The 25,891-nt window shown below is 40.3% G+C and overlaps 1 protein-coding gene across 2 annotated transcripts in view; it reads right to left on the bottom strand.

Moving 5' to 3' along the window:
- The window catches only part of GNAL (G protein subunit alpha L), a 197,584-nt gene that overhangs the window by 9,291 nt on the left and 162,402 nt on the right, over positions 1-25,891 (bottom strand). For both annotated transcript variants that reach the window (XM_062633033.1, XM_062633034.1), the window contains 5 exons: positions 5,408-5,462; positions 2,607-2,680; positions 1,681-1,739; positions 1,316-1,436; positions 41-171 (listed from right to left, as the gene is read on the bottom strand). In XM_062633033.1, the coding sequence (XP_062489017.1) occupies positions 41-171; positions 1,316-1,436; positions 1,681-1,739; positions 2,607-2,680; positions 5,408-5,462 (440 nt within the window). The remainder of the gene's footprint in view (positions 1-40; positions 172-1,315; positions 1,437-1,680; positions 1,740-2,606; positions 2,681-5,407; positions 5,463-25,891) is intronic.

Here is a 25,891-nt window from a genome sequence, read left to right as displayed (position 1 = left end):
AGGTCCAATCCCTGTGTAGTTGTTGTGGTTTAAACCTTACCATCTTCAGGTACAGTATAATGTGCGTATTCAGGAAAGTAATCTTCGATTTTTGATTTCCCTGCCAAGACTTTTTCAGCCAGCATGTCCTGTTTATTCAAGAACAAAATGATAGAAATGGTCCGTAACCACCTGTCAAAACCAAACCAAATGTTTGTGTTAGCTCTGACACAAGAAAAACATATCACTTCAACAGATAATTTACTGCCTATTCCTGCATGGATAGAGAGTGAAGTAGTGATAGAGAGTGAAGCCTCTAGCAACAGAAAAAAAAAGATGACCTAAATTCTTGTTTTAATTAGGTTGTACCTGTGCTAGTGGGTATATTTATAGGGCCTGTAAATACATTCATAAAAATCCACGGTAGACACTGCTGCAGGGAACAGTCTTTAAAGATTGTTTTCTAAATTATCCTTTTGAAAGTGAACTGGGAAATGGATAACATGCTCTGTCTTAACTACTGTTCATCCACAGAGATATCCTGCCTTTTAGAGTGGACTGTATGACATGTGTTGGATCAAAAGAAAACAATCTCTCTTTTGTCCCCAAATTAATACCTTGCCATCACTGTAACTTGTACTCAACATCTTTCTTCCCTCTACCTTAAATCCCTTCCCAGTGGAGAGCATCCTCATAGGTATGTGCTGAGAACTTCATTACCTTATTTTGTATATTGTTTTCACTTTCTATCAGGAGCCTGTTCGGATTGCTATTTGGTTACACTACTATAATTTACATGCACTGTGGCAGAATGGCAATTTAATGGCAGTTACAATTAGATTAGATCTGAAATATCATCCCACAAGGCAGAGAGGCTGAGCGCTCTCAGAGACGAGTCTTACAAGAGTGGCTGCCTACGCGGGTATTGAGTGAATCGAGCGCAACGCCAACAGCAAGCTGCTCCTGCTGCTGCACTTGAGGAGGAGACAAAATGTGATTTGGAGGATGCTCTCAGCCTTGGCCAAGCAGCACAGTGACGCCAGGAAGGGGTCTCCCCTGCTTCCCTTGTGGCAGCTGGCATGGTGAGCTTGCTCTTCCCAAGTTGTCCCCATGCTCTGCACCATTTTGGCAGCGGCAGCAAAACACTGTGCACCATCCCTGTGCCACAGCCCCCACTGGGGAGGGCTAGGCACTGCGGGGACACCCTGCTAGCTGGCCCTACCTGGGCATTTTCTGAATAAACAATCTGATCATATAATAAGGAGAGTCCTATTTTGTAAGGGGTTGAACTGTAGCTAAACTGGGGAAAGTGGGTGGGAAGTGAGGTATGTTTTACCTATTATTCCAGATACTTTTGAAAAGGTCCAAGGATTCCCGCAGTCTGTTTGTGTTATTGTCTTCCCTTATTACCATGTTGTAGCTGCTGCAAGCCACAACGAAGATGATAGCCGTGACATCTGGGCAGAGCATACAGAAGAAAGAAAGAAAGGAAGAGAGAAAATAACATCTCTGTTACCCCAGCATATACTCCTTGGGGTAACACTGCCATTGCTCCCCAAACTGCCAAAAACACCTGAAGGAAGTAACACTATAACACTGGACTCATGTATTAGTGACACACTTTGTGTGAATATGAACACTAAGCTGCTCACATCTCAGAGAGCAAGTTCAAAGTAAAGCATGTGGAATATTTTTACTTACCATTAAAGCATTGGATCCATTTTCTTCTCTCATCTCTCTGGCCACCTACATCAAACATGCTGTTAAAAAGCCATAGGATGTTATATCACTTATGTGCACTAGGAAAGTCACACAAAGCATGCAGCATGAGGGTTCAGTTTAAACATCTGACAGTGCCAAGGACAGTGACAGTAAAACACCATCTGAAGGTGAGAGAGATCTGCTGATGCTGTGCTGCATGTCACAGAGCTGCACAGCTCTACCTGCTCTGCTCTACCAGGAGAAGGCTACTAAACCCATGAAATGAGAAATACACTCTTTTCCAGGGCAAATGTTGGCCTTTCCAGCCCACAGAAGTGCTGCAATGTAAGGTTGGAACTACCGTACCACAAATAGGGGCAGGATTTAGAGTATTTTGAAGGATAACAGGGAGAGTGTGTCTCTGTAAGGAGGAGGACCTGGGGCAGCTCTGCCTCATCAGTGACACCACCTTTCTGGTCAACAGAGTGGAAGCAGCCCGATAGTGGGTGTTTTAAAGAGACACAATGTAAAACGGACAAATGCAGAGCTTGCAGCCCTCTGGAAGAAGGGGCACATTTAACTCTCATCTCATTGTACAAAGTCTGACTCATGGCAGCATTTCCACTGATTTCTAAGAGATCTTATCCCCAGAAGTATTGTTTGAGTTTACTGTGCTATACCAACGAACCAGTTAGTAAAAACAGCCGTAACACCACAACAGGGCATCACTAACAAATATAACTAATCTCAGCTCTTTTTGCAAAGCATGAGGCAACTTTTACCTGTGGGAAGAGAACGAAAAACCAAACCCACACAAGCCAACTCCAACCTGAAAGCTACTATACCAAGCGTACATGAGCACAGACATCTGAAGTAAGTTGTTAAAAATTAGCATAATATTCATAAATTATTACTAACAGACTTACTGGAAATTTACTTTATCTACTTGGAATCTTGTTTCAAAAATCCCTGATGTCAACACTCTGCATCTTAATAGGTCCTGGAAATGAGAACACAGAAGCTGATTAGCAAGGACTTTTGTAACCTCATTTTGTTTTTAAAAGCATGATATATTATTTTCCATGAAAAGTCTTAAATGTTCCATTATGTTCAAGTTCAATCAGACTTACTGTTAAACCTGCATTTGTTCATACTGACACAGTGGATATATGCAAACACCATCTCCGATTTGCTTTGTGCACTCTCAGAAAGCAGGAGACCCTACCTCTGTTCTCCTTGCTGCTCACTGAAACCTGCTATCAATGGTCACACAATTATGTATGTGACAGGGATAATGAATTCTGAAGTTACATAAAACTAAGAAAAATGTTATTCATGTTGTAAAGTCAAGTATTCAAGTGTTAGAAAACTCCAGATTTACAGTTGCCCAGGCAACCTTAATTCTGCCCTCTTTTGTATTGAATGAGACAGGAATCCTATCGAAATAATAGCTTGTGATTGAGTAATTAAAGCTCTATTACAGAGCACAGGGGAACAGAATTTAAGTTGTACATAAATTTGGCATTTCTTTCTTATTTTTCAGACTAGCAATACTTCCTAACTTAAATAACATTCTTTTAATAATTAAAAAATAACGATTTCCTTGATTCTTAAGAGGAAGTAGGCAGAAGCAATTTGTGATGCATACCTCAGGCAATCATGTGCCATCACCATCGCCAGCAGCATTTTTAACCTTGACTATCCAGCACTGCTCTTTGGGCAGTGGGTGCAGAACTATACCAGAGGCTGGAGAAAGCTGCTGGCTGCTTGGCAGTGGTAAGACCCCTGAGCAGCTACCCCTTGCCAGGTCTGCCTGCCTGGAAAGCAATCCCTTCCTGGGGCAAGGGAAGGGCTGCTTGGTCTAGCTTAGCTCTCCTTGCCATGCAAGGAAGCTGGGGAGGGAAGCAGGGAGGAAAGGAGGCAGTCAGTGTGGAGTCCAAGCGCAGCTTGCCTCTTTTCCCTTACCCTACCATCCACTGCTTCAAGTACTCTGGTGGCTGGCAAACCTTGGCTGCTCTGGGAGCTGCATGAACTCAAGCTGAAGGCCAATGATTTAATTATTTTAGTTATTGTATTTGTTAATGTCATTTTCTGTCACTTGCTGACATTTATTTGTTGTTGAACACAGTCATTATTTGGGGATGGTGGAAAAAAATTAAAGGAAGCAAAGGAAAAAAGGAAAATAGTGATTTTTACCAGTTAATTCAGCAGGACAACTGATCCAGTATAATAGGATGAAAATCCAAAAGCAAAAGAGAGCTTTAGAGCAGAAGTTTTCTGCCTGCCAAATACCAATACTTCTGATGTTTGGAGACATAGGGCATTTCTTCCCAAAGGAAGTATCAGGAAAGATTTCTAGATGATGAATGACCGCTCCAGGTAGAGTTGTGCCTCCCAAGAACAAACAGGCCAACACTAACATAAATAATGAAAGCAAAAATGAAGCTTTGCTTCACTGGCTTCCCTCTCCAGCGGAGTGATATCAATGCTACAATCAGACCATGAGGTCTAGATGAAGTAAATCCCAGAGTTACTGCTCTGGTCTGCAAATGCCTTGAGGGCTTTAATAATTGATCCTATATTGGGTCAACTATACACATTTCACCTTCTGATACAACGCATACTACTTTTTACTGCCTCCTATTTCAGGATATGGTCAGATTTGTGGCTATAGACCTTAACTAGGTCTGAAGGAGCAGGCTCTGCTCCACATACGTCTTGTACGATCTCTGGCAAGTCAATTCATTCCTCTGAATTTCACTCCCTGATTGTAAAATGAGATTTGGAAACTGTATTTTTTTAAGAGCATCCACCTGTTATATACACCCCACACGGTTAGACTGAATTATCCAGTGCAGGGATTCTCTTCTGCCACCTGTAGTTGCAGTTTATGACACAATCTTGGCTGAGACTACCAGATGACGGTGGGATACCAGCACTGAAAAATAACAACCTCAGAGTAAGTTTGCTGAAGGAAACGACACAGCCTGAGTGCAGGGAAGGCAGCCAAAGCTGTGCACCATGGTGAAGCTCTTTATTACTCTAAGGCTGCATCACTTCAGCATTAACTTTCCTGAATGTCACTAGAGAATTCTATCAAGACGTATTGGGGAAATACATCCCCATGTCACTAGAGCACTCTTATCAAGACATCTGGGGAAAAGTGTACTGCCTTTAAATAAGGCTTAAATAGAAACTGTCCTGCCCACAGGAGATGGGCACAGGCTGGAAAGAAGAGTCTGCAAGACCGCAGAGAAGTCCACAAGGTCTGCTGCTGCCACTGGTGCTCTCCTGGGATTTGGATACTAGATCCACTGTAGGCTCTTGCCTCTGAAGGGCCCTTCTGAGGGACAGGGGAAGCCTCCCTTTGGGTTACCATCACCTCCACCATTGAAATAAACACTGCTTCTGTGTAGCAAAGGCTGGTGAGGGAAACCGTAGGTTTTTACATTTATATTTTCTGTTTCCTTCACTTTGCAGGATGCAGAATGGAAAAGAAGAAGAGATTACAGGAATCACCGACCTACATATAGCAACAGTATAAGACAAGCTTGCACCATCAAAAAGCCTCTTCTTCTCGAATATCCACTAGTTAAACTGCTAGACTGTATTTTGATATTGTACATTAAGCAGTGTTTCAGCTACTGTTGGGACTAAAATCAATTACATAAAGAATTCATTTGAATGGGAGTCTTGGTTCAGACCCTACCCCATTAGTTATACTAACCTGATCTGTAGGTGTGTAGTCATCCATGCTGACACTGTCAATTCTTTCTAAAAAGCTGAAAGAAAAACAAACATGCACTTAGAGACCAAAAATACTGTCTAGTGTAACACTTTTCACTAGTTTTTCTGGTTTAGACTCCTGCTGCAAAGTAAAACATAAATCCAATGGTAAAGGTGTGAGTCCAATGATTTACTTACACTGACTGAGGTTACACTTCCTGAGCCAAGACTTTTTACCCAGACTTTGTTTCAATACAGCACTTCTACACTTACTGTTAAGAAGTAGCCACAAGTGGTCCAAATACAATTAAATGTTATAATTTTGGAGGTCCACTAAAAAATACCAAGACTAACCTGTGTCATAACATATGATTGTTCAAACATAAAAAAGATTTTGGGGTTCAAAAAAGAAAATGGGGTGAAGGATTGCCTTTATTTAGCATAATGTTATGTTAACTATAGTCTCAGTCATGTTGCAGCAATGCTTGTTAATACATACAAATAGCTTTGGACCTACATGCTGCCCTACACACTGCAACCAAAGCATAAGTAGTGAAAAGCAAAGCTGACATGAAGTGGGGGTTAACTAGTCTAACTCTTTATGTTGCCAAAACTCGGTGAGATACATAAAGTGAAACAAAACCTTTCAGCTGCAGGGAAGAACAAGAGAAAAGGGAACCAGAAAAAAGGGGGGAAACCACATTCCTGAAGTATTTAAATTTTTTTCAAGCTTTAATTCTTTCCCAGAATATGTCAGAATGGCAGTATTAAGGACATAAAAATGTGATTTTTATAGGTACAGCTAAAATAGGCAGGATCTCTGTTCTGACTTCCACCCATTTCTTATGTTTCTTACATGTGAGCCTGGCAGACTCATTTTCCCCAGACTGCCCGTGTGACATAAGCTTTCTTGAATTTCTGCACTGCTATTTCCTATTTGGCAGTGAATATCCCACCAGCTGACTCATCCTGCTACAATATTATCAAGATTTATCAACTGGCAAGTTTTTTCCTCATTTTACTTGGGTGTGCATGTGGCATTTACTTAACTGCAGTGGGAAAGACAAAAAAACCCATGAACTCTTGACTTACAATGTGGCTCACTGTTAACATGGGGTCACACACTGACCAGTTGAAAAAATGCCCCCTAAAAGCCTGTTTGCAACTGTTACAGCACTTTCCCATGGACACGAACTGAAGGGAAAAGAATATACCCTGCATATATATTTGCTTATACTACTTTTCCTTTTTGAGCCTCCATTGTTATAACAAGGAAACAAAATGAACTATCTACAGCTAGAATATCCAGCTTTTCTTTCTGGATGATCAAGGTATGATGGCTAAGCATATTGTTTAAAACATCACTGTTTAGCACAACACGATGGCTGCCTCTTAAAACTTGTATGTCAGGTGATTTTCATCCCCTTAAGAATATCGATTAAGCAAAGCTTAACTGCAGTTACTCCCACAGGTAATGCAGACACTGGAGCAGAGCGATGTATTTTTAACTGGCGCACCTATCATTAATACAACTCTCGTCTCACGCTTGCAGCACACAAGATGATAAAAGGCGGCAAAAAAGCCCAAACCCAAAATGGCTCTGAGCTGCATCTCTTCCTAAACACAGAGTAGTTCTCCTTAACACAGCTGTTGAGGCAGCACTCCTGTATTTCAAAGTCCATTTCGAAGTTTTCTTTCCAGTTTCTTCACCATTTGATCCAATGGGCCTTGAAGGATGCACTTTTCAAGAGGATAAAAGGTCAGTAGAGGGGTAAATCCAGGTCTCTGAGTGCAGTCTCTGAGTGCAGGTTGAACAAGCCTGCAGAAAATGGGCAGGATCTTGAGGGAGAGCTAGCCAACTGCTGTGGGCAGCGCAAGCTCAGGATCGATAAATGCATGGAAGTCAGGGGAAAAAATGCTGCTCAACCACGGCTGACACAGAAGGGCTCTGGTTAAGAGTGTAGGCAGAAGGGAGTCTTTCTGAACAAATAAGAGCTCATCACAAACCTCACAAGACAGGGTGAACCTCTGTTTTTCTTGCAGAATGCTTCCTTTTGGAAGTAATGCATAAATCAGAGATGATATATCTTGTTTCCCCATATCAAGGTGATGTTGGCAGAATTTATCCAAAATGATTAAACACGGTATTTAGTGCCAATTCACATCTCTCACACCTATAAACCAAGCACATCAGGAAGGCTACTGGTTGTTAGGTTTGCTTGTTCCAAACAGGCAAATGATGGTAAGGAACAGAGGAGTGAGTAATGACCATCACTGCCCCTGACGGCCGCAAGTGGGTCATGTCAGTAAAATGCCTCCGTGAGATCGAAACACGGCACTGCACCGCACCAGCTACCAAGAAGGAGAAAAATGACTGCTACTGCTGAACCCAGGACACAGTGTTACACTGCAAATAATCCAAGGCAAGGCTGGGAATGAGGTAAGTCCTATTTAGATGTCCTATGTGCCAGCCCAAGTTGTCTTTCATTTAGAAATTGTCAGCCTCCTCCTGGTAAAAGGATCCATTTAAAATACCCTGAACTGCAACACTACAGTTAAGAGAGAGTGCGCTCTGAGAAATAACATGCACTTAAAAAAACATCACTTGACATAGCAGCTATAATGTTTTATGCTTGTAAGGTTGCTGGCCACATGTGATCTATATTAAATAAATGCAATGATTTACCAGGTTTTACCTGCCACCCCACTGTGTCAAGCAGCAATGATATCACTAACTCCAATACATCAACACGCAACCACTATTAAGACTTGGCTAATTTTGTAGCTTTACAGAAAATTAACCTTTTCAGTGTGTGAAGGACAGGCTTCTTAATATTTCTTTTGCAACTACATTAGAAGTGCACTGAGATTTCTAGACACTAAGACACACAAAGCTATACTCTTACATTTTGGAAAGAAAATTGGCTCTTGAATATTCTTCATATAAGCTCCTTACTTGGCTAATTAGCACAGTATGAAAAAATAGCTCTGACAGGCAAATGTACATAGTAGGTACAGGTAATGGATTCCAGATGACGTAAGGAGTGAGTACTGCCTCATTACTAAATACATTTACTTCATTCCCATTACTGTATTATTAGAATGGGAAAACTAGAATCACTTTCCGAAATTGCTTTCTAAAGAATGTTAATTTTACTAATCCTAAATACCTCTAATTATTACACTGTGGTGCAATATACATTCTTTTATAAATATACATATATATACACACCAGCAAATTTTAAATTTACATGACTAAAATTTCAATGTAAAGTGCTTGAACTGGGAAGATACCTCCCAACTGTGGCAAGGCTCCTGTCTCCACTCAAAGAATCAGCGTGAGGAAAACACAATAGTAGAAAAATGAGTAAAAATGGACACTGGTGTCACTTATTCTCTCTTTTTAGATCCTGTTTTCTTCAGCCCTGGGATAAAATTATTTTTCACAGAATTATGCCTTTTCAGAATACTGACAGGTCTGCTATTTATGCTGCTTCTATAGAAACCCATACTTGGAATTTATGTTAATTCTGCAGTGATTGCTTTGCATGCATGTGCAATGAACTTTAAACTCATGCATTCAATTCAACTGTGACTAAAACTGTAACATATGATAAAATATTTATATTTCTATTTCACAATTGTGCTTTTATTTATAAAGGATTCAGTCTGATAATTTTACGACATTTAGGTTCTTCTTAATTTTACAGTAGGGTGTTCTACATTTCGTTACATGGAACAGCATGAACTACTATTTTTGTTTTCTTAAACAAATGAGGCAAGATACTGGAAGGAAGGTCTTCAGTCATCAGTTTGGAAATGCAGTGGTTTGGTTTGCCAACAAATTAAAGAAAAATGGACTGATAAAGTTAAAAAAAAATAATGAGCTACTGACATTATTATATCTATTATTAAGCTGATCTGTAGTTTTATAAATATCTTCAGTAGTTTCCTAGGAAACTCAGCTGACACTTAGTTTGACAAGCAATCTCTAAATCCTATATTATGCAAGCTGTGAACACAAAAGTACAGGTTTTAGATGTGCCTGCCAGTGCATGTGGGAACTATCAATAAGCATTATTCTCTGTAAAAGCCATGGCAATTTGAGCAGCAGTACCAGCTATATAAGAATTTCTGAAAAAAGGATTCATAAATGCACAAATAAAGGGGAGGTAATCGTACATGAAAATCTTTTTCTCCCTGGGTAGATCACTACGTGGCTCTGGATAAATATTCTGACCCCACAAACAAAATCACAATTGAAAGAAAAATCACGTCTTGAGAATAATATGACAGACACAAAAAATACTATGCTATATTTGTACGTGCATTTTGACATCCAACGAATTGGAAAGATGAAGTGATAAACCCACAGATCAATACAATGAACTACACAACAAATCTTAATCTACTTCAACCATTTTGCATGCTCTCACCCTAACATTCCAATGGCTTTGTTGCTGTGGAAAACAAGAAATCAAACCCATGTCAAAATGCTTGTCTCCTTAAAAGAAAAAGGTAATGTGGCAAGTCTTTAAGGCTGTAGGTATAAATTCTCTGTAAGACTGAAGAATCTCAAATTTATCCTCATGTAAGTTGTCAGGGTCAGCAAACATGCACATTTGTGATGGACAATTAAGAGCTTTGAACTCCTCAGCTGGGCTCAAAACCCAGCAGAAGCACCATTATCTACTCTATGAAACCATCCAGGAGCAGGACTTTTGAATTCCATCCTCTTTGGGTGGCAGTAAGACACAGGAGAGGCGGACATTTCAGAATGAGAACACCTACCCCAGGTCTCTAGGGAGCTGAAATAGAATACATACCTTCCCCTCCTTCCCATTACAGTTACCAGGGACAACATCAGGATTTGAAATTCTTTTTCTCTTATTTCTTTCTGTATTTTAGATTAATAAATAATAGATATATTTCAAATCAACTATAGGATTACAATCCTGTAATAATAATTCTTCCTACAATATCTGAAATAGGAAACTACAGATTTCTGGGTTTGACAATACCTTAGGTTCTATGGTTGCATTTCAAGCAACCTCAAGTTATTCTGATATACTTCTCAGTAACTGAGAAAGACATAAACAGCCCCCAGTGTTATTTTAACCCCTAAAGGATTAATTTTGCCAAGTAAGTGGCCAAAAATATCAGCAGTAATGCTTCAGAAGATGGTAAAATTTAACAGTTAAGGATTTTTCTGTCAAATTAAAAAAGTTACTATATTTTAAACACAGCTGCCATGTACTGGTGGAATTTATCCCCTCTCTTCCTCTATACCACTCTGCAGTCACTTCTTATGAGGAATAAGCACAGTAGCAAAGGCACAATGAGGAAGAGAAGGACGGAAACCTGTTTTGGATCCAGTCCGGCTCACCTACACTGTTCTCCAGTTTTGAATGACAAGTGCTGCATAACCTGTTACGAAGAAAATATCCAGTGCAAATGCTGAAATAGAGCCTACTGTAACAGAGCATTTCTTTCAAAAGGGTTAGAAATCTACGTCTCGATATTGCTTGTCACACGTTTTTGGTATCTGCTAAGATCCTCAGGACCTCCCTTTTGCTCCTGGCAGCTAAAAAGCATTTATTTCAATATCAAGGTGAACCCACTATCATGTGGGGTGTGACACACATGGAAGCAGGGAGATGACAGCAGGCAGCAGGGAGATGCTGTCCTCCTCCCTGCACTCCCTCATGTAGGGACTGCAGGGGGCAGCCTCTGCCCAGCCCACCGCCTGCATCCCACCCCAGGCATCTTCTCTGGAACCTGTTTGAATACAGAAGCTCAGCGGGATCTCTCCCCGAGATTTTGCTAAAATACAAGTGAAACCTGAATTTAATAAAGATCACCAGAACTTACCTTGTTTCTCCTTTTTTCAGTTGTCGAAGCTGTATTTTCCCAAGACCTGCCAACCTCCCAGCAGACCTCACGCTGTCTCACCCAGGGCTGGCAAAACGGCTGCTTGGGGATTACAAAAAAACCACCGGGATTTATCTGTACCTTCACCCACCCGTAACTCATGTCTTGCCAGCAAGGCAACTGTTGTGCCGGGAGATGAAGAGGTTAAATGTGAGGCTAAGAGGGAGAGACAAGTACCGTCATGCCTGAAACCCCCTGGCTTGTTAACAGGCCAGAAAAGTTTGAGGATTTGTGGTTTAAAGCACTTGGCCAGCTCTCTGCTTGGGGTGAGGGGGGATGTGGATGGGAGGCAGCTGGAGGTGGGTCACTCACCAGCCCACCAGGGAACACAGACAGCAGATATGCAGCCAGGATGTGGCATCCTGGGCTGTAAAGCTTGTGGTGAAGCTGTGTCTCCCCAGGGCAGCACTGGCCACTCTGAGCTTGCTTCAGAGGGAGAGGAGCAATAAGACTGGGAAGAGTCTCAGGCCAGCAATGGTGCTCTCCGCTAGACACACAAGTAAAGGGCACTTTGCTGTCCCAGTGTCCATACCATATGCCTGCTGGTGGAATTCAGCATCTTGACAGTGAAGCATATAACCCATCTCATTTTGTTGCCCTGGCCATGGCTGCTGACTGTTGTGGTCCCAGCTACCATGAAGTCATCAAGAGCAAAGCGAGCATGAGATGCTTCATTTGTAGCAGAAAACTATGCTCCCTGGTAATCCCATGAAGCAGGAAAACTTTAGTTTGAACCCTATTCACAGATGACTACTTTGGCTGAGGCTTTAAAAGCAAAGACAGATGATGATGGTTGCAACCAAGGGCTCGTATACCATTCACCAGGTTACCCTTTCCTGCAAGGAGCCAGACAGCTGGCAGCAATCAGGAGCGCATTTGGTGAGGACAAAGAAAGACAGTGAAAATTCGAGTTTTCTCAGTCTGTGGGCCCAGTTAAGAATGTTTCCTAGCAGACATCCATTTTAACCTCACTTTCTCCACAGCTAAGCTGTCTTCTCTCACTATGTACTGCAGCTAAGCTTCAAGGGCTTTGGCATATGTCCAGCTATTAACCTAAACAAATGCACAAAAAGTTCAACTGCATAAAACATTTCGTATGTGAGTTGTACCCCCTTTCTGCTTGATAACAGCAATCTGATTTTACTTTTTTAAATTGAAAATAAATGAACTAAACTAAAGAATGAACAAATTGCATGACTTCCACAACTGCCTGTCCCCACGAGTTCCCTAAATTTGTTAAGAAGCAGTGTGAATTTTGGGAAGTGCATTTCTTCCTTCTAAATTTAGCAAACTAGCCACTCTTTGGCTTAGCAGATGTTTTTGCTTTCCGAGTGAGAGGCCTACAGGGATCATCATTAGCCCTCTTCTTAACATAAACACTGACTAAGACCTCAATCTGGAAAACTGTCGCTCACACAGAAAGGTTAGTAGGCTCCAGCAGAAAAAAGACTCATCATCTGCAACTTCAGCTATATGGGATCTCAGAGAAGAGGGAAGATGGGCAGAAGGGGAAAGAAGATGAAAGGTTATTTATTTATTTTAAGTGACAATATTTTTTTTATTGTGTGTGCTCAGAAGTTTTATTCCCAGGGGTGCAAGAGGTCGGGCTGCTGCGAAACAGACTAAGAATGAAGCGCCAATAAAATCTGAAGCTTTGATGGGCACATGCAGACCCTCCTTCTGACCACATTCACACCAGCTTGAATTCACTGACTTCAGTGAACTCTCTTCTTTCTCATGAGGATAGTCCTAAGCAGGTAATAATTAAATGCGTACTGATACACGCATGGAGTGTTTCTATAGGCACAGATTTGAGTTCTGCAATGTAAGGGCTACACAGGAGCACATTCTGCAATTACAAGTGTAATTTTGAACAGAGGACTAAAAAATAACCCAAAACCAGAAAGCTCATATTGCATTATCCAGAGAGATCTGGATCCTGGCTGCTTTATGAGCTGATATGTGGCAGGATCTCTTTATCCACAGTCTACATGAAACAACTGTTTAACACCTAGCACCTACACAGACAGACCGGTGCTGGAAGGGAAGCAGATAATACCTGAAATATCAGATGAAATACATGGGCAGAACACAACTGTCTCATCAGGACCTGGAGTATGCACCTTTAGACAGAATGGTAGATCAAAACCTTGGGTTTATGTCCCACTAACTAAAGTGCATAGAAGATCTCACCTCCATCTCTTCAGCTGAATTCTTCAAAGGAACTTGGATTTTTATGTTCTGGAAAGCCAAACTGTGTGAAAAGGCCTTAATAATACGCAGAGCTGTAAAATGCATCAGGTTTACAAGCACCAGCTATATACCACAAGGTTCCAAGGAAATGTCTCAAGCTAACAAAATGTATTTTCACTAGATGCTGCAAATACAGTTTTTCCTGTTACCTGCAGGTTTATCTTGCTGTGATATGGAAAAAATATTTCAGTGCAATTTAAACATCTGGCTGATGGCTTTGCACTTCGGATATCCTCTTAGTGTACAAAAATGGCTGCACTTTGGACATCCTCTTAGTGTACACAAAATCCAGCAAGTGCGGTGAGCCCTGAAGAACGCAAAATCCAGGTTAGAAAGAGCACTGGTTGCTGGGAATTAAAGATTACCAGTGGAAGTGGTTTGGAATAGTAAGTCTGCTACAGTGAATGCCAAAAAGGAAAAACCAGTTTGACTAGAGTTTTATATAGGAGGCTGATAAAAGAGAAAGCAGAAAATCTCCAAACAGGAGAAGCAAAGGTAACAAAACAGATTTAAAAGCAAGTCATGAGAAGTTCGTGTTTACCAGTGGCACCAGTCCAAGCTCAGTGCAAAAGAACTTGCTGCAAAGAGATTTCATGTTAGAAAGTCAAAGCAGATGATTCAAAAAAGAAGATGCCAGTAGCCCCCAGAAAACCCAGATGAAGAAAAGTGAACTCTTCAGAGTGGCAAACACCCTGACCAGGAAAAGCACACATGCGTGTGCATTACTGTTTTCAGATCTACACGTATTTTGTGACACCTAAATGTAAGGAACAGTGTGTGAAAATCCCGAGCAAAATGAGAGCATATCTGTTTGCTTTCACCTACCACGTGTTTGCTAGGTGTTGACATGACCCAGAGAATTGACATGGCTGGAGTCCTGGGGTTAAACAGGAGGACTGGCACTAGTTCCAAGGCTTAACATTTGGATCACAGAACCAGCTCTCATGAGGATGTCTTAGAGTCTCCAAGACACGCACAGGGTCTAGAGTTCCTATACAAACCTACCGTTTGAGGAATACAAGGGCTTCTAACACATGTCCTACCAGAGACGTTTTCTGGGGTTGCATGTGAGATATGAAGTATGTCATCAATGAAAATTAAGAAAACTGAAAAATTTGCTCTACAGAGAAGTCAGGATGGTGACCAGCTTCCTACACACTGGGAACAGAGAAAGTGCTAAAGCAGCCCTTGCAGAACACCTGGTAACATTTCCTTTTCCTTACTGAAGTTTATGAGGTGCAATGGCAGATCATTTCTCTTCTGCACTCCTTAAGCCTTGTCCCAGGTCTGGCATTGCGCTTACATACCTCTTTTCCTTGTGTGAAGGGCATGCTTCACAAAAGGTAAAGGTCATGCTGGACACAGACTCTATGAGCATCCCTTCAATGTACAGGGATGCTGTGGGGTTCACCAGCATATTCTCAGAGTCACTGGAATAGGATAGTGCCTCGACAAGCTTCAAGGCAAGAAAACTTATACAACATGACAAAAAGTCATGGCTCAGGAGTTAAAGCACAGAAGCATCATGAAGACTGCCATCCAGTGGTTCCAGAGCATTTGACCCCAAAACCCAACAACTTCAGCAATTGTTCAGAGGTAGACCTGTTGCATTCCCTTTAGCAGAGTAAAGAGACACAGTAACCTTTCACCTTTGATGGAAAGGACTCAAAGCCTGCTCTTCCCAAATGTATTCATGCCATGCACCAGAATTTTTAGGGCTGCCCTACTTGTAATCTAGAGCAGATGTGTTATCCTTCTTATTCCCACACAGAACACACTTTGGGAGCTGTACATGAAACAGAGTATCAGATATATATCATGATCAGTTGCCTTAGACATTACTAGGTGAAAATAAGAATGACATCAAGCAGAGGTCTAGCACTGTGGAAACAAATGCTGGACATAACCATGAGACTCATGAGAAAATTCCTGTATCTACAAATGATGCTGCTGAAATGTTTTTATTAAATCCCCATTATTGTGCACATTTTAGAACAGGATATATTTAACCACTGAATGTATTCAAGCAATTGGTCATAACACCTACAGCTTGGCTAAGTGATTACCTTGGGTAGCTGGAGGTAGGCATGGAGCTGAAGTGAGAAGATGAATTGTTACTACAAAAATGGAAGGAAGAAGGATGGAGTGACCACATCCAACTTGCTAATAACTGGCCTAATTCCATTTAAAAGTTACAAGCTATTTTAACAGAACAAGGGTTATAAAACTTAGTGCTCAAAACTAGCCCTACAACCCTGCTACTTGTACACTGGACAGTAAGTCAACACTTAACATTTACTATTAATACATTTTGCGAAAAGCATTCCTATCTCTGTACTTTCTGTACCTTCTTTTTCCTTCCCATCAACTTTCCTCGATTTTTTCACTGTACAGTGCATTTGTACTGCTAAAACAACAATACGATGATTTGGGTTTGAGGAATGAGGAAAACAATTATGCAACAACCTGATTATGTCCTGCTTCAAGTTACTTTAAAGATCATATTACACTCACGTTTTTAATCTCTCCACCATGTTCTCAACAGGTGGTTTGTCATTCTGGGGTCTGGTTTATGAAAAGCTGGAGCAAATGGGTCTTTTGTCAATAGACAAAAGACCAGCAAACGTCTCTGATTTCTCGATAACAGAGGATTCAGCACCACATGCAGTCCTCACTGCTCCCTGTGGAGGCTTGGTGCTGAGACGCTCACAGTCAGTGCCTGCACATGGCCTGAGGGAAGAGAGCTCGGGAAGGAAGCTGAACAGCACTGGGCATTGCTGTGCTGGTCCTCCAATACAGCAGTAGCACCTGAGCCAGCTTAAAGGACCTGTTGTGGAGCTGCCTGGAAGACTGGCAGTTGCAGCTCCTTGCAAGATCACAGCCAACATCATCATCCCTTAGGGTATCATGGTGCTACTGTGAGAACAACTTCAGCCTTTACAGCTGAAAAGTCGCCCTGCCGCTTCATAGGAGTTGCTGCTCTGTACAATGTACACATCTGCAAGGAAGGTCAGAAGATTGATAAAAGCTTACTTTATCAAAAAAAATTCAATGAAGGCAATTTTAAATCCTGGAAAAATTTTAAAGCTCTCAAAACAGGCACCGAGAAGGAAGCCGAACTTCCCAATTTGTCTTCTCCACCCATACAGTTAGAGGAAAAAACATGGAAGATTTATGCAATAGCAGCTGAAGAAGGCTGACAAGGAATATACAAATAAGGCATAAATGTCAAAAACTCAAAGCCAGTTGTCAGTTCAGATCTCAAAATGTTGTCATTTCTCTCTTTCTTCTTTTAAAGAGAAGATTAAAAATACCATTCCCAATTTGCATATAGCCTGTGGAAATGAAAACCAGGAATCGTTTGCTCTCTAGCTACAGAATCGTCACTCACTCATTTATGGAATGACGTAGAGCTGGCGATATGTTGGCAGGTCGTCCTGTGGTAGGGCTGTGAGGACAGGTACAAGTTTTGTATTTTCAGGGAGAAATGCAGATGCATATTTATCCTTCTGCTTTTTCTTTCCCACTTCAGACCTGAGAGCTCCTAGAACACCAAAGTCCCACCAAATTAACTGTTTTCCATCAAACTCTGTGTGCGACATTGTGGCTCAGATGCTGGGAAATACTCTGAGCAGGAGTGTGCCTGGAACCTGTCCTGAGGGCAAGAACTACTTTTGTGATTGCCTCTAAGGATTTGACCTTTTTTACCAGAAAGTCCACATTAAACCAAATCCTAACACATACAATTGCTTAGGAGAGCGAATGCCCTCAGGAGGTAGAGCCAAGAGTATCTAAAGTAGAGTGTGAAGAAGAATGAGGATCTTTCACTTTAGCCTCTGGGATCTTGGCTCCACAATGAGATTAAACTCTCAATCACACAGAGTTGGATGTTTTTCAAACAATAAATCTGGAAAGCTTCACTAAATGATACCAGACCTAAACTGCTAAGTTACAGACAAAACCTGAGCTCTGTGCAAGAGTATCCTACAGAATGGCTGTCTCTGAATTCTAATTCCTCAAAAAGGAGCTCGGAATTTTTAAATTAATGGTATAAATAAGAAATGCTCTTCTCTTCCCTAAAAAGGAAGAGCAATAAAAGAAAAAAAAAACCCAACCTAAAAAAACCTTTCTACAAAATGGTTTTCAACTACAGAGGTGCTCTGTAGTTCACTGCAAACAGAGCACAGAAGATTAATTAGAGACTAGACATTTTATTAAAGTCATCACAGAAACAGAATCAAACCACAAAGTTTTGTTGTTCTTGGGTTTTCTACTTCCAATTAAATAGGACTTCTGATCCCAAATACCAGAGCACAGGTATGGCAGCCAAATCTATGGGCATTTATTTTAATCAAATAAACACACAGATAACTGCTAATCTTATAATCCCTTCAAATTGTTAGCAACCTTCTTAATTAGATTACAAATAATCCAGGCCTAACACTGGCACTGTAAATCCTGATCTCTTGCCCTTAACAAATGTCTGTCTTGCAACAGGATATCACTCATTAGACTTCAAAGGACCAGAAGGTCACACTTCCCTCAGAAAAATAATTACTTTATGGAGGGCACAATGAGAAAAAAAATTAGGTAAATTCAAAAAGTACACATTTACAACATAACTGTGATATTTTGAAAGCAGAAGCCATCGCTTAATTCAGCAGGTGCTGATACTTTACCAATTTACATGATGCTCTTTTGAGAAGGTTTCAGTGCTACTCATATCAAAAGGCAAAAAAGTAATGCTCACACTTAAAGGAACTATTTCTGTTTTTTTTAAATTTCAGTGCTTTATTAAGTATTTCTAATACCTTCAGCACAAACCCTTGAAAACCCTAGAACAAATGGAAAACAAATCAAGAAGTGTAACTATTAAACAACCGCATGCATATCTTTAAGACATACATCTTCATCTACTGGTTACATGTCAAATCTGGGGCTGCTCTGACCTAAATTCAGCTCAGGCACTGCAACACACTTCTGAGCAGATTTGGTGTCAAAACAGTACGTGGACAGAAGCCAAATCACAGAAGTGAGGAAATGGGGATGTTTCCAACTGCTTTTTATGTCTTTTGCTTGTGTTTCTTCCCATCTCAGCACTGAGAAACTGTATGATGGGCTCCATCATGACACTCTGCAGGTATCCCAGGCCACCTCTGCCCCTTCAAACAAGAAGTGGATGTTATGTAGACTGATAGTCCACATCAACAGGAAATAAATGATGACCAGAATTAATCTGAAGCACACTAAAAGTGCATTGAAAAACTGCTGACCTATTCTTCAAAACTGAAGGTGATTTATTTTCTCACAGAAGCAGGTAAGAGGGAATTTTTAGTAACTGCAGAACACATGTAGATAAAATTAACACAAACAAAGGGCAAGATATTCCGACTACGGGGCAAGCTTTGCACTTTCCTGCATTGTTTTTTTCTTTTGTTAGAATGATTCAGAATATTTCAGATACACAAAGGGACTAAGAATTCAGTGCAAGAAAAGCTTTGATTCTACTGATACCCACAAACATAGTTTAATGGATATAAGCAATCCTCTTGAATGCAACAAGACTTCGGAGTTCAATGGGACTGCTCATATGCCTAAAAGATCAGTAACGTGCGCAAAATTTCTGATGCCTGGAGCCTGAAGAAAAGTCTTTCCCCTAAAGTAAACTGAGACCCTGCTCTTTGCTCACTGCAGCCCAACTCCAAACATCAGTCAGAACTGCAGTCCAAGAACATGTGACACTGCATGGCATGTTGCAGGTACAGAAGTGGCTTTTTATTCTGCAGAATGATCACACCTGTGTCATTCTCCACAAGTATAATTATCTTGCTATTAAGAGTAACCTGTAAAGAGTATCCAGCAGCTTTAGATACAGATCATTAGCCCTTTCTTCTGTCTTCCCAGTAGCATGCTAACAGAGGATACATTAAATGTAATAAATAACACTTTATGTAACAATGATTTTGCCAGCACCTGATCTATGGGAACTGTCAGCGTACAGTGTGACACCAGCACGGACAGGCTCCTCTGCAACCTCCATCAAGCCACCAGAACAAATCAGGCTCCAGATTTACTTCCTAGTGGGGCACATTGCTCTTCATACTTCTACTCAGTACAATGTAGATGATCCTACGAAGACACAGGAACAAACTAACCCACTTTCTAGGACGTGCCTGCTACCTGTTTGGTAACTGCCACACCAATGCAGGGGCTGGTCTGTAAGCTGAGAGGGCCCCTGGCAACACACTGCCTTAAAAAGCAAGACCTGCATATTGATTTATTGAAATGATTAGGAAAACTAGTACTATGCCCAGGTGATAAGTCACCATCATTAATGCCAACTTGTCCTTAGAGACAACAGCCACACAAGTGCTGTGAGGTATCTTCAATCTTGCATGCAGAATTTTTTTGCCAATGTCACTGATTTTCTTCAGCAGTTCACCTTAAAGCGTCTTCTGCTCTGGCAAGGAACATAATACCATGCAACATCCATGTCCTGCTTAATTATAGCAGGAGAATAAAAAGAGGACCAGAAAAGTGAATTAAGATATAGGAGCTCACTCCTTTACACTCCCACCACACCTACATTCTTTTAAAAAGTGTTTTTAAGGGAAAATCTATTTGCATTGAGAATCTGAATGATTACGGTCTTTATCTTCAAACATGATAGAAGAGAAAGGTGCCTGGAAGTAGAACACAGGAGAACAACATCGGTAACCTAACTAGACTCTTCTGTATTTACTGCTTCAAACACTACTATACCGAATATCACCAGAACTCTGGTAATAAGCTGGCTACAATTAAAATTTAGTACAGATACCATATAAACACTGAAAGCCAAGGACATGCCCATGCATAATGCTGAAAATATAATTCAATCCGACAAGGGATTGGAAATAAAGATTTTGAAAGGAGCCAGTTACTATGGCATCATAATTTCTACTAAAACGACCAATTGTAAAAGAAAACATGACCTACAATTGTTAAGGTAAGGAACAGAATAAAAGATGTAATGAGAAAACAATAGATTAATACTGCTAAACAAAAACAACACTGTAAAACTACAGCAAACTGAGGAAATTACTTAGGACATGACTTGAAATACAGATGGAACATTCTGAAGGAAGCAAAATACATTTCACATAAACCCACAACCCATCATTTTTAGACAGTGCATATGTTAATTACTCTATTCCTTCTCTATAACTGTTAATAAAACCATTTACCTAGATTAGCACCCAACCATCTTTGAAATGGCAAGATGAATTTCTTTCTTTCCCCAGAATATACATTCCCATGACCAGGCCTGCCCCAGCTAGCTACATAGCATGTTTAGTTATATATAAACACACACACTTGCATCAACATTGAAGAGCTTTGTTATTTACATCATTTACTGAGCATCTGAAGGAGCATCTCTGAACCCACCAGTACAAGGAAAATTGTGGAAGGAGCAATTTAGCTAGATAGAAATACATCAAAATCAAAGCCATGACTGAAGGAAAGGTTTGCTTATTTATAGTATAAAGAAATTCTATCTGGTTAGGTTGCTGTTTTTTTCTTGTAGAAATTAAACAGGAAATTACATTTCTCCCCCTCTCCTCCTTATAAAGCAAGGCATTTTCATTTACGATGCCAAAAACTTGATATTTGTAGATTTGTCTGCCATCAGTTGTTAATCAGTCTCATATCATTTATAGGTAGAGGGATATCTCTTGACAGATACAGAAAACAGATTTAGAACTAAAGCTGAAAATTATATAAAGACAGATAGATAGATACACATTTTAACACCCTGGAGTACATTTCCAAAAATAAACTAGTCAAATGGGTATCTTCCTAAAAAAGGTGATTGCATAAGCATAATTACACTAAACACAAGTACCTGTACTATCTCTCTGCATGTTATAAATAGCTCAACATTACATTACACAGTCTTATTCCAAAATGCTATTGTTCTAGGTTCATGCCTTCTCTCAGAATCCTTTCAAAAAAGGGCCCCAGCCTTCACTGCCAGCCTAAGTACTATTTTCCTGACGTTGCTATATAACTTTAGAATCCAAATACACTATTTCCCCCTTGCAACCCACACTGATTATCCAAAAAAAGATTATTCCACCAGTTATGAAAGTTGCTTGATCATATCACTCTTTCTCTATTAATTGCCAGGATCCCTCTGCTTGCTTATCGAGTTTTAATTTTGTAACTCAACAACTTTTTGTCATCTTAGAAAAAACAAGAGGCGCATATTTCAGGATGCAATTATAGTAGAAGTGCTGGGGCAAGCTCCTCTTCAGAAACTTTAAGCTGAGACCTCTGAGCAGGATATTGAGCTGCATCCAAGGATTTGAAAAAACCTCCTACCAAGTAGTAGCCAATGGAAAGCACTGCAAGATGCACACTGAGACAAGAATGCTGTTTTTTTTTTCCCTCCTGTCTTCTTTCTGACATAAAATCCCATTTACTATATTTGTGCAAAAGGACAGAATTTCATCTTAAGCAACAAGTAGAAAGTGAGCATAAAAAGCACAAGCACTTATGAGAGGAAGGAGATGAACTGATAATGCCAAGTGTGAACATGTGGCACTGCCTATCAGTGCCAATGCACCACTCAGACAATCTAAACGCCACTGTAGATAACACAAAACATGTATATTTTTTATTAAGTTGTTACAGCCATCAGAGGTAAGCACACGAATTCCAAGTTTAATTCATCTGTCATTTAAAGGTTAAAACCAGGGGGCAAACCTAACTCGAAGGAGCAAGCCCTTTTGTCAGGAAGAGCAGTTTTGTTATATGACAAAAGCACGACAACACTGTGGGAGGGGACCCTCTGCATGATGCTTTGCTTAGAAATTGAAGATACAGATGAGCTGTAGTTTGGACCAGTGCTTATGACAACCCAGATAGTATCACCTCCTCAGCTCCATTTCTGCATGTTGTATGTATAGTATTCAATTCTTCCTATACGTGATATATAATGATCAGCATAACAGTTAAAAGCAAACCAGCAGATATTACTTAAAGCTACTGAAATAACTACATATTTCTAAGGAAATGCAAAGGAGAAACAAACAAAAGACAATCTGAAAAACACCTGTATGCTTTTCTCAATACACAGTACACAAAGTAAGGATCTTTCTGCTTCCTGCTGAGTATTTCTGACAAAGTTTATTTGATACTTAATCCTACAGGGGAACACTTCTTTTGGCTCTGCATCTAGCTTCTGAAATAGGTGTCTATCCATGGTTCAGTTACTGAAGAAATTAAGTAAATAGACGTCTATGCCCAGTGAAAGCAATGCAGCAACCTTTCTTCCCTCGAATGCAAGCACACTCCTCAAGTTCAGCAAGGCGTGTGGAGGCTGCTAAATACATCACATTTGGAGAATAAGTAAGTGAGATCTTCCTAATGCATTAAGAAAGATAAGATACTACTAAATCCAGTAATATTATTTCAAATTATAAGAGTTACGAATAACGTTGCACGATGTATATCAGGCAGCTAGAAATGTAGAGAGAGAGGGAGATAAATATCAAAGAAAGGATGGTCTGGGTAAGGAAGAGGAAATGCTGAGACAGAATTTATGAAACTCACATTAGATTAAAAACCAGACACCCGCAAGATAGGTATGTAACTACAGAAAAGAGAAAATTATAACTGAGACATTATCTTCATGGTGATCCACAGGCATGCATAGAATTACTGCAGACATGTACTGAAATTTACATTAGCCAGCTCAATTATGGATAGCCATATATCTCCTATATCAAGGCTTCAGCGTCTGAGCCCAGTGTCTTAGAAACCTGCCTGCATTTAAGCTGCTTCTTTCTGCATAGGCACCCAGACTGATTAGGGTAATGGGAGGCTGACTATGCCCTGGCAGGCTGGCTATGTCCAGACAGGCTGCAATTCCACCTGTGTTCTGTGCCAAAAGATTCGAAGAGGATGAAAATGAGCTCGTGAAAGGACGGAATCCAGAAAAAAAAAATCTGAAATACATGTATCAGAGGAAAGTTAAGACTCATGTACAGCAGCTTCTATAAAAAAGATTGTGGAACAGGAAAATGACAGCTATTACAAGCTGATTAAAAATATTACGTCCTTGAGAAGGTTTTACATCTATATATAATAAAGCAAACTTTGATCTACTTGTATTTAATTTGCTACATAATTAAAACTGTCCTATAAGCCAAAGTTAATTTAAGCAGTCATATGTTCACCTAGAATAATTTTCAAGAAATCCTCTTCCTCTTCAATTATATTGCCATATGTTAATAGCTTTTAATAGATTTTTTTATTTACATACATGTCATAACTGACCTGAAAGATTAATTTCATAGCATCCAGTAAAGAAGCACCTGTTCTAACTCTCCTTGTAGACAGCAGATTCACAGCAGCTATTACCCTTTTTTTTTAACTTGCAGTTTGTTTTTTTTTGCATCACTAAGAGCTCAATGCAATTATTTCCTAAGTGTGCCATCTCTGCTCCATGCTTCATTCAGTAAAAACTGTTTACAGATGCCTTAGCGGTGAGCTGAGCTGCAGGAGCTATAATGCGTGAGCTGGATGTGACGGACAGCTTGGCTACATGACGCCTTGCAGGCACACTGTTTTATTTATCTTGCACATTACTGATAACACTAAGGTGTGTGTTTGAAAGGCCGACATGGCACTCAGCGAGTAGGAGATTCCCCGCCCTTGCTGCCTGCTTTGGTTTCCTCCCAGGGCTGGGACAGGAAATGCGGCGGATGCAATATACGCAACTCCTCAGCCCTCCATAAGCAGCATCAGTGCTGCAAAGGCTACTTAGTTTGGCCACAAACACGTAGGTGATTACTAATCTCTGTTTAAGTGTGGCAGATTTACTGAGAATAAACAGTTAGTTATTTGTTACAGAAAACAAATCATAATTTCCTACCATCAGCGAAATTACAATTATCATTTGCTCTCCAAATTCTGTTTTTCTGAGGCATAAAACTACCATAAAAATTCTAACTGAAGGCAAACTCTTTTCCTGTGATTTGTTTTTTTTTTTCTTATTTTTTAAGTTACAATGGTATGAGCCGTTCTAACAAACCCAGGTATGAAAATGTGTTGCAGTTTGCATTTCAAAGGGAAAAAGATGGGTATTGGAATGAGGAGGCAGTGTATCTATGCAAGGGAATGGTATGACTAGAAGCAAGTAGCTGACATTCAGGTGTTTATTTAGAGATTTTCATGGCCATGCCCTTTTGTTGTATTTTACAGTAAGGTAGCACAGGACAGTTCAACTTAAGCAGCAACTGTGGATCCTGAGCTCAGCTGGACACTCCCTTGATTTGGCTACAGGCATTTGAAAACATTTATTTATTGAGAACAGAAGAGCTGCTGGGTGTTGTTTTTTTCTTTCTATATAAAGTGTGAGGTGTCCCTGCCCATGGCAGGGGGGTTGGAACTAGGTGATCTTAAGGTCCTTTCCAACCCTAACTTTTCTATGGTTCTAAAGGGATCATTTCTATAAATAATAGAAAATATTTTTGCTATATTTTTATAAGAGAATGTTGAACACACTCAGAAAGGGATTCTGGCACAAACAAAATCAATATATTTTCCTTAAAAAAAGAAAGGCTGACATCTGAATAATTTACATACATTTGGCTTAGAGCCCACACTTTAGCATGATTGACTAAGAAAGATGTGCATGCAACAAGCTTTAAGAATTTACTGTTTCTACTCATTTTTCTTAGCTTTTCCTATTCCCAACATTATTACATTCTATGTTTCTTTTCCCAACTGCAACTTGCCTAAAATATATTGGCTAAACAAAAATGTATAGGCAACGGGTCAGAGGAGGCTACGGTTCCTCTTTGACATCAAAGCCTATTAAACCCACAATTTCAACAAGAATTACAGAGTCCTTTCCTGTACCTGTAGAGGACTCATGACATGTTTGACATGCCTCAGAGTTCATTCATATCGTTGTTCTTTTCAAACCCAGGTCCTAGTTTGAGCGACTCTTCCCCCAGCCCAAGGGAAAATCCCAGTCAGGAGCGGCAGGGAGGTAACAAGACGGATTAAAGAGTCCCTTTGTGCCAGTGCTGACACAACTGGCACTGATGTTTGCATTTGTCTTCATGTGTCTATTGTGTATTAATCTCATCTAACCCTTTTTTGCACAGGCTGCTATTGTAGGGAAATCATATTATTCAGCTTTCTCAGGCTGACATCCTTTTTCTCAAGTCACTTTTTCACAGCTATTTGCATTTACTGTAAGAGCAGACCTCCCATTCCCCAGCTCTCTAAAGAGAAATGCCAACAA

This window comes from Pezoporus occidentalis, unplaced genomic scaffold (genome assembly GCF_034315485.1).
Source record: "Pezoporus occidentalis ecotype Australia unplaced genomic scaffold, CSIRO_AGI_Poc_V1 ctg4, whole genome shotgun sequence".
NCBI lineage: Eukaryota > Metazoa > Chordata > Aves > Psittaciformes > Psittacidae > Pezoporus > Pezoporus occidentalis.
The sequence above is the reverse complement of the archived record's forward strand: the minus strand, read 5'-3'. Positions and strand labels throughout refer to the sequence as shown.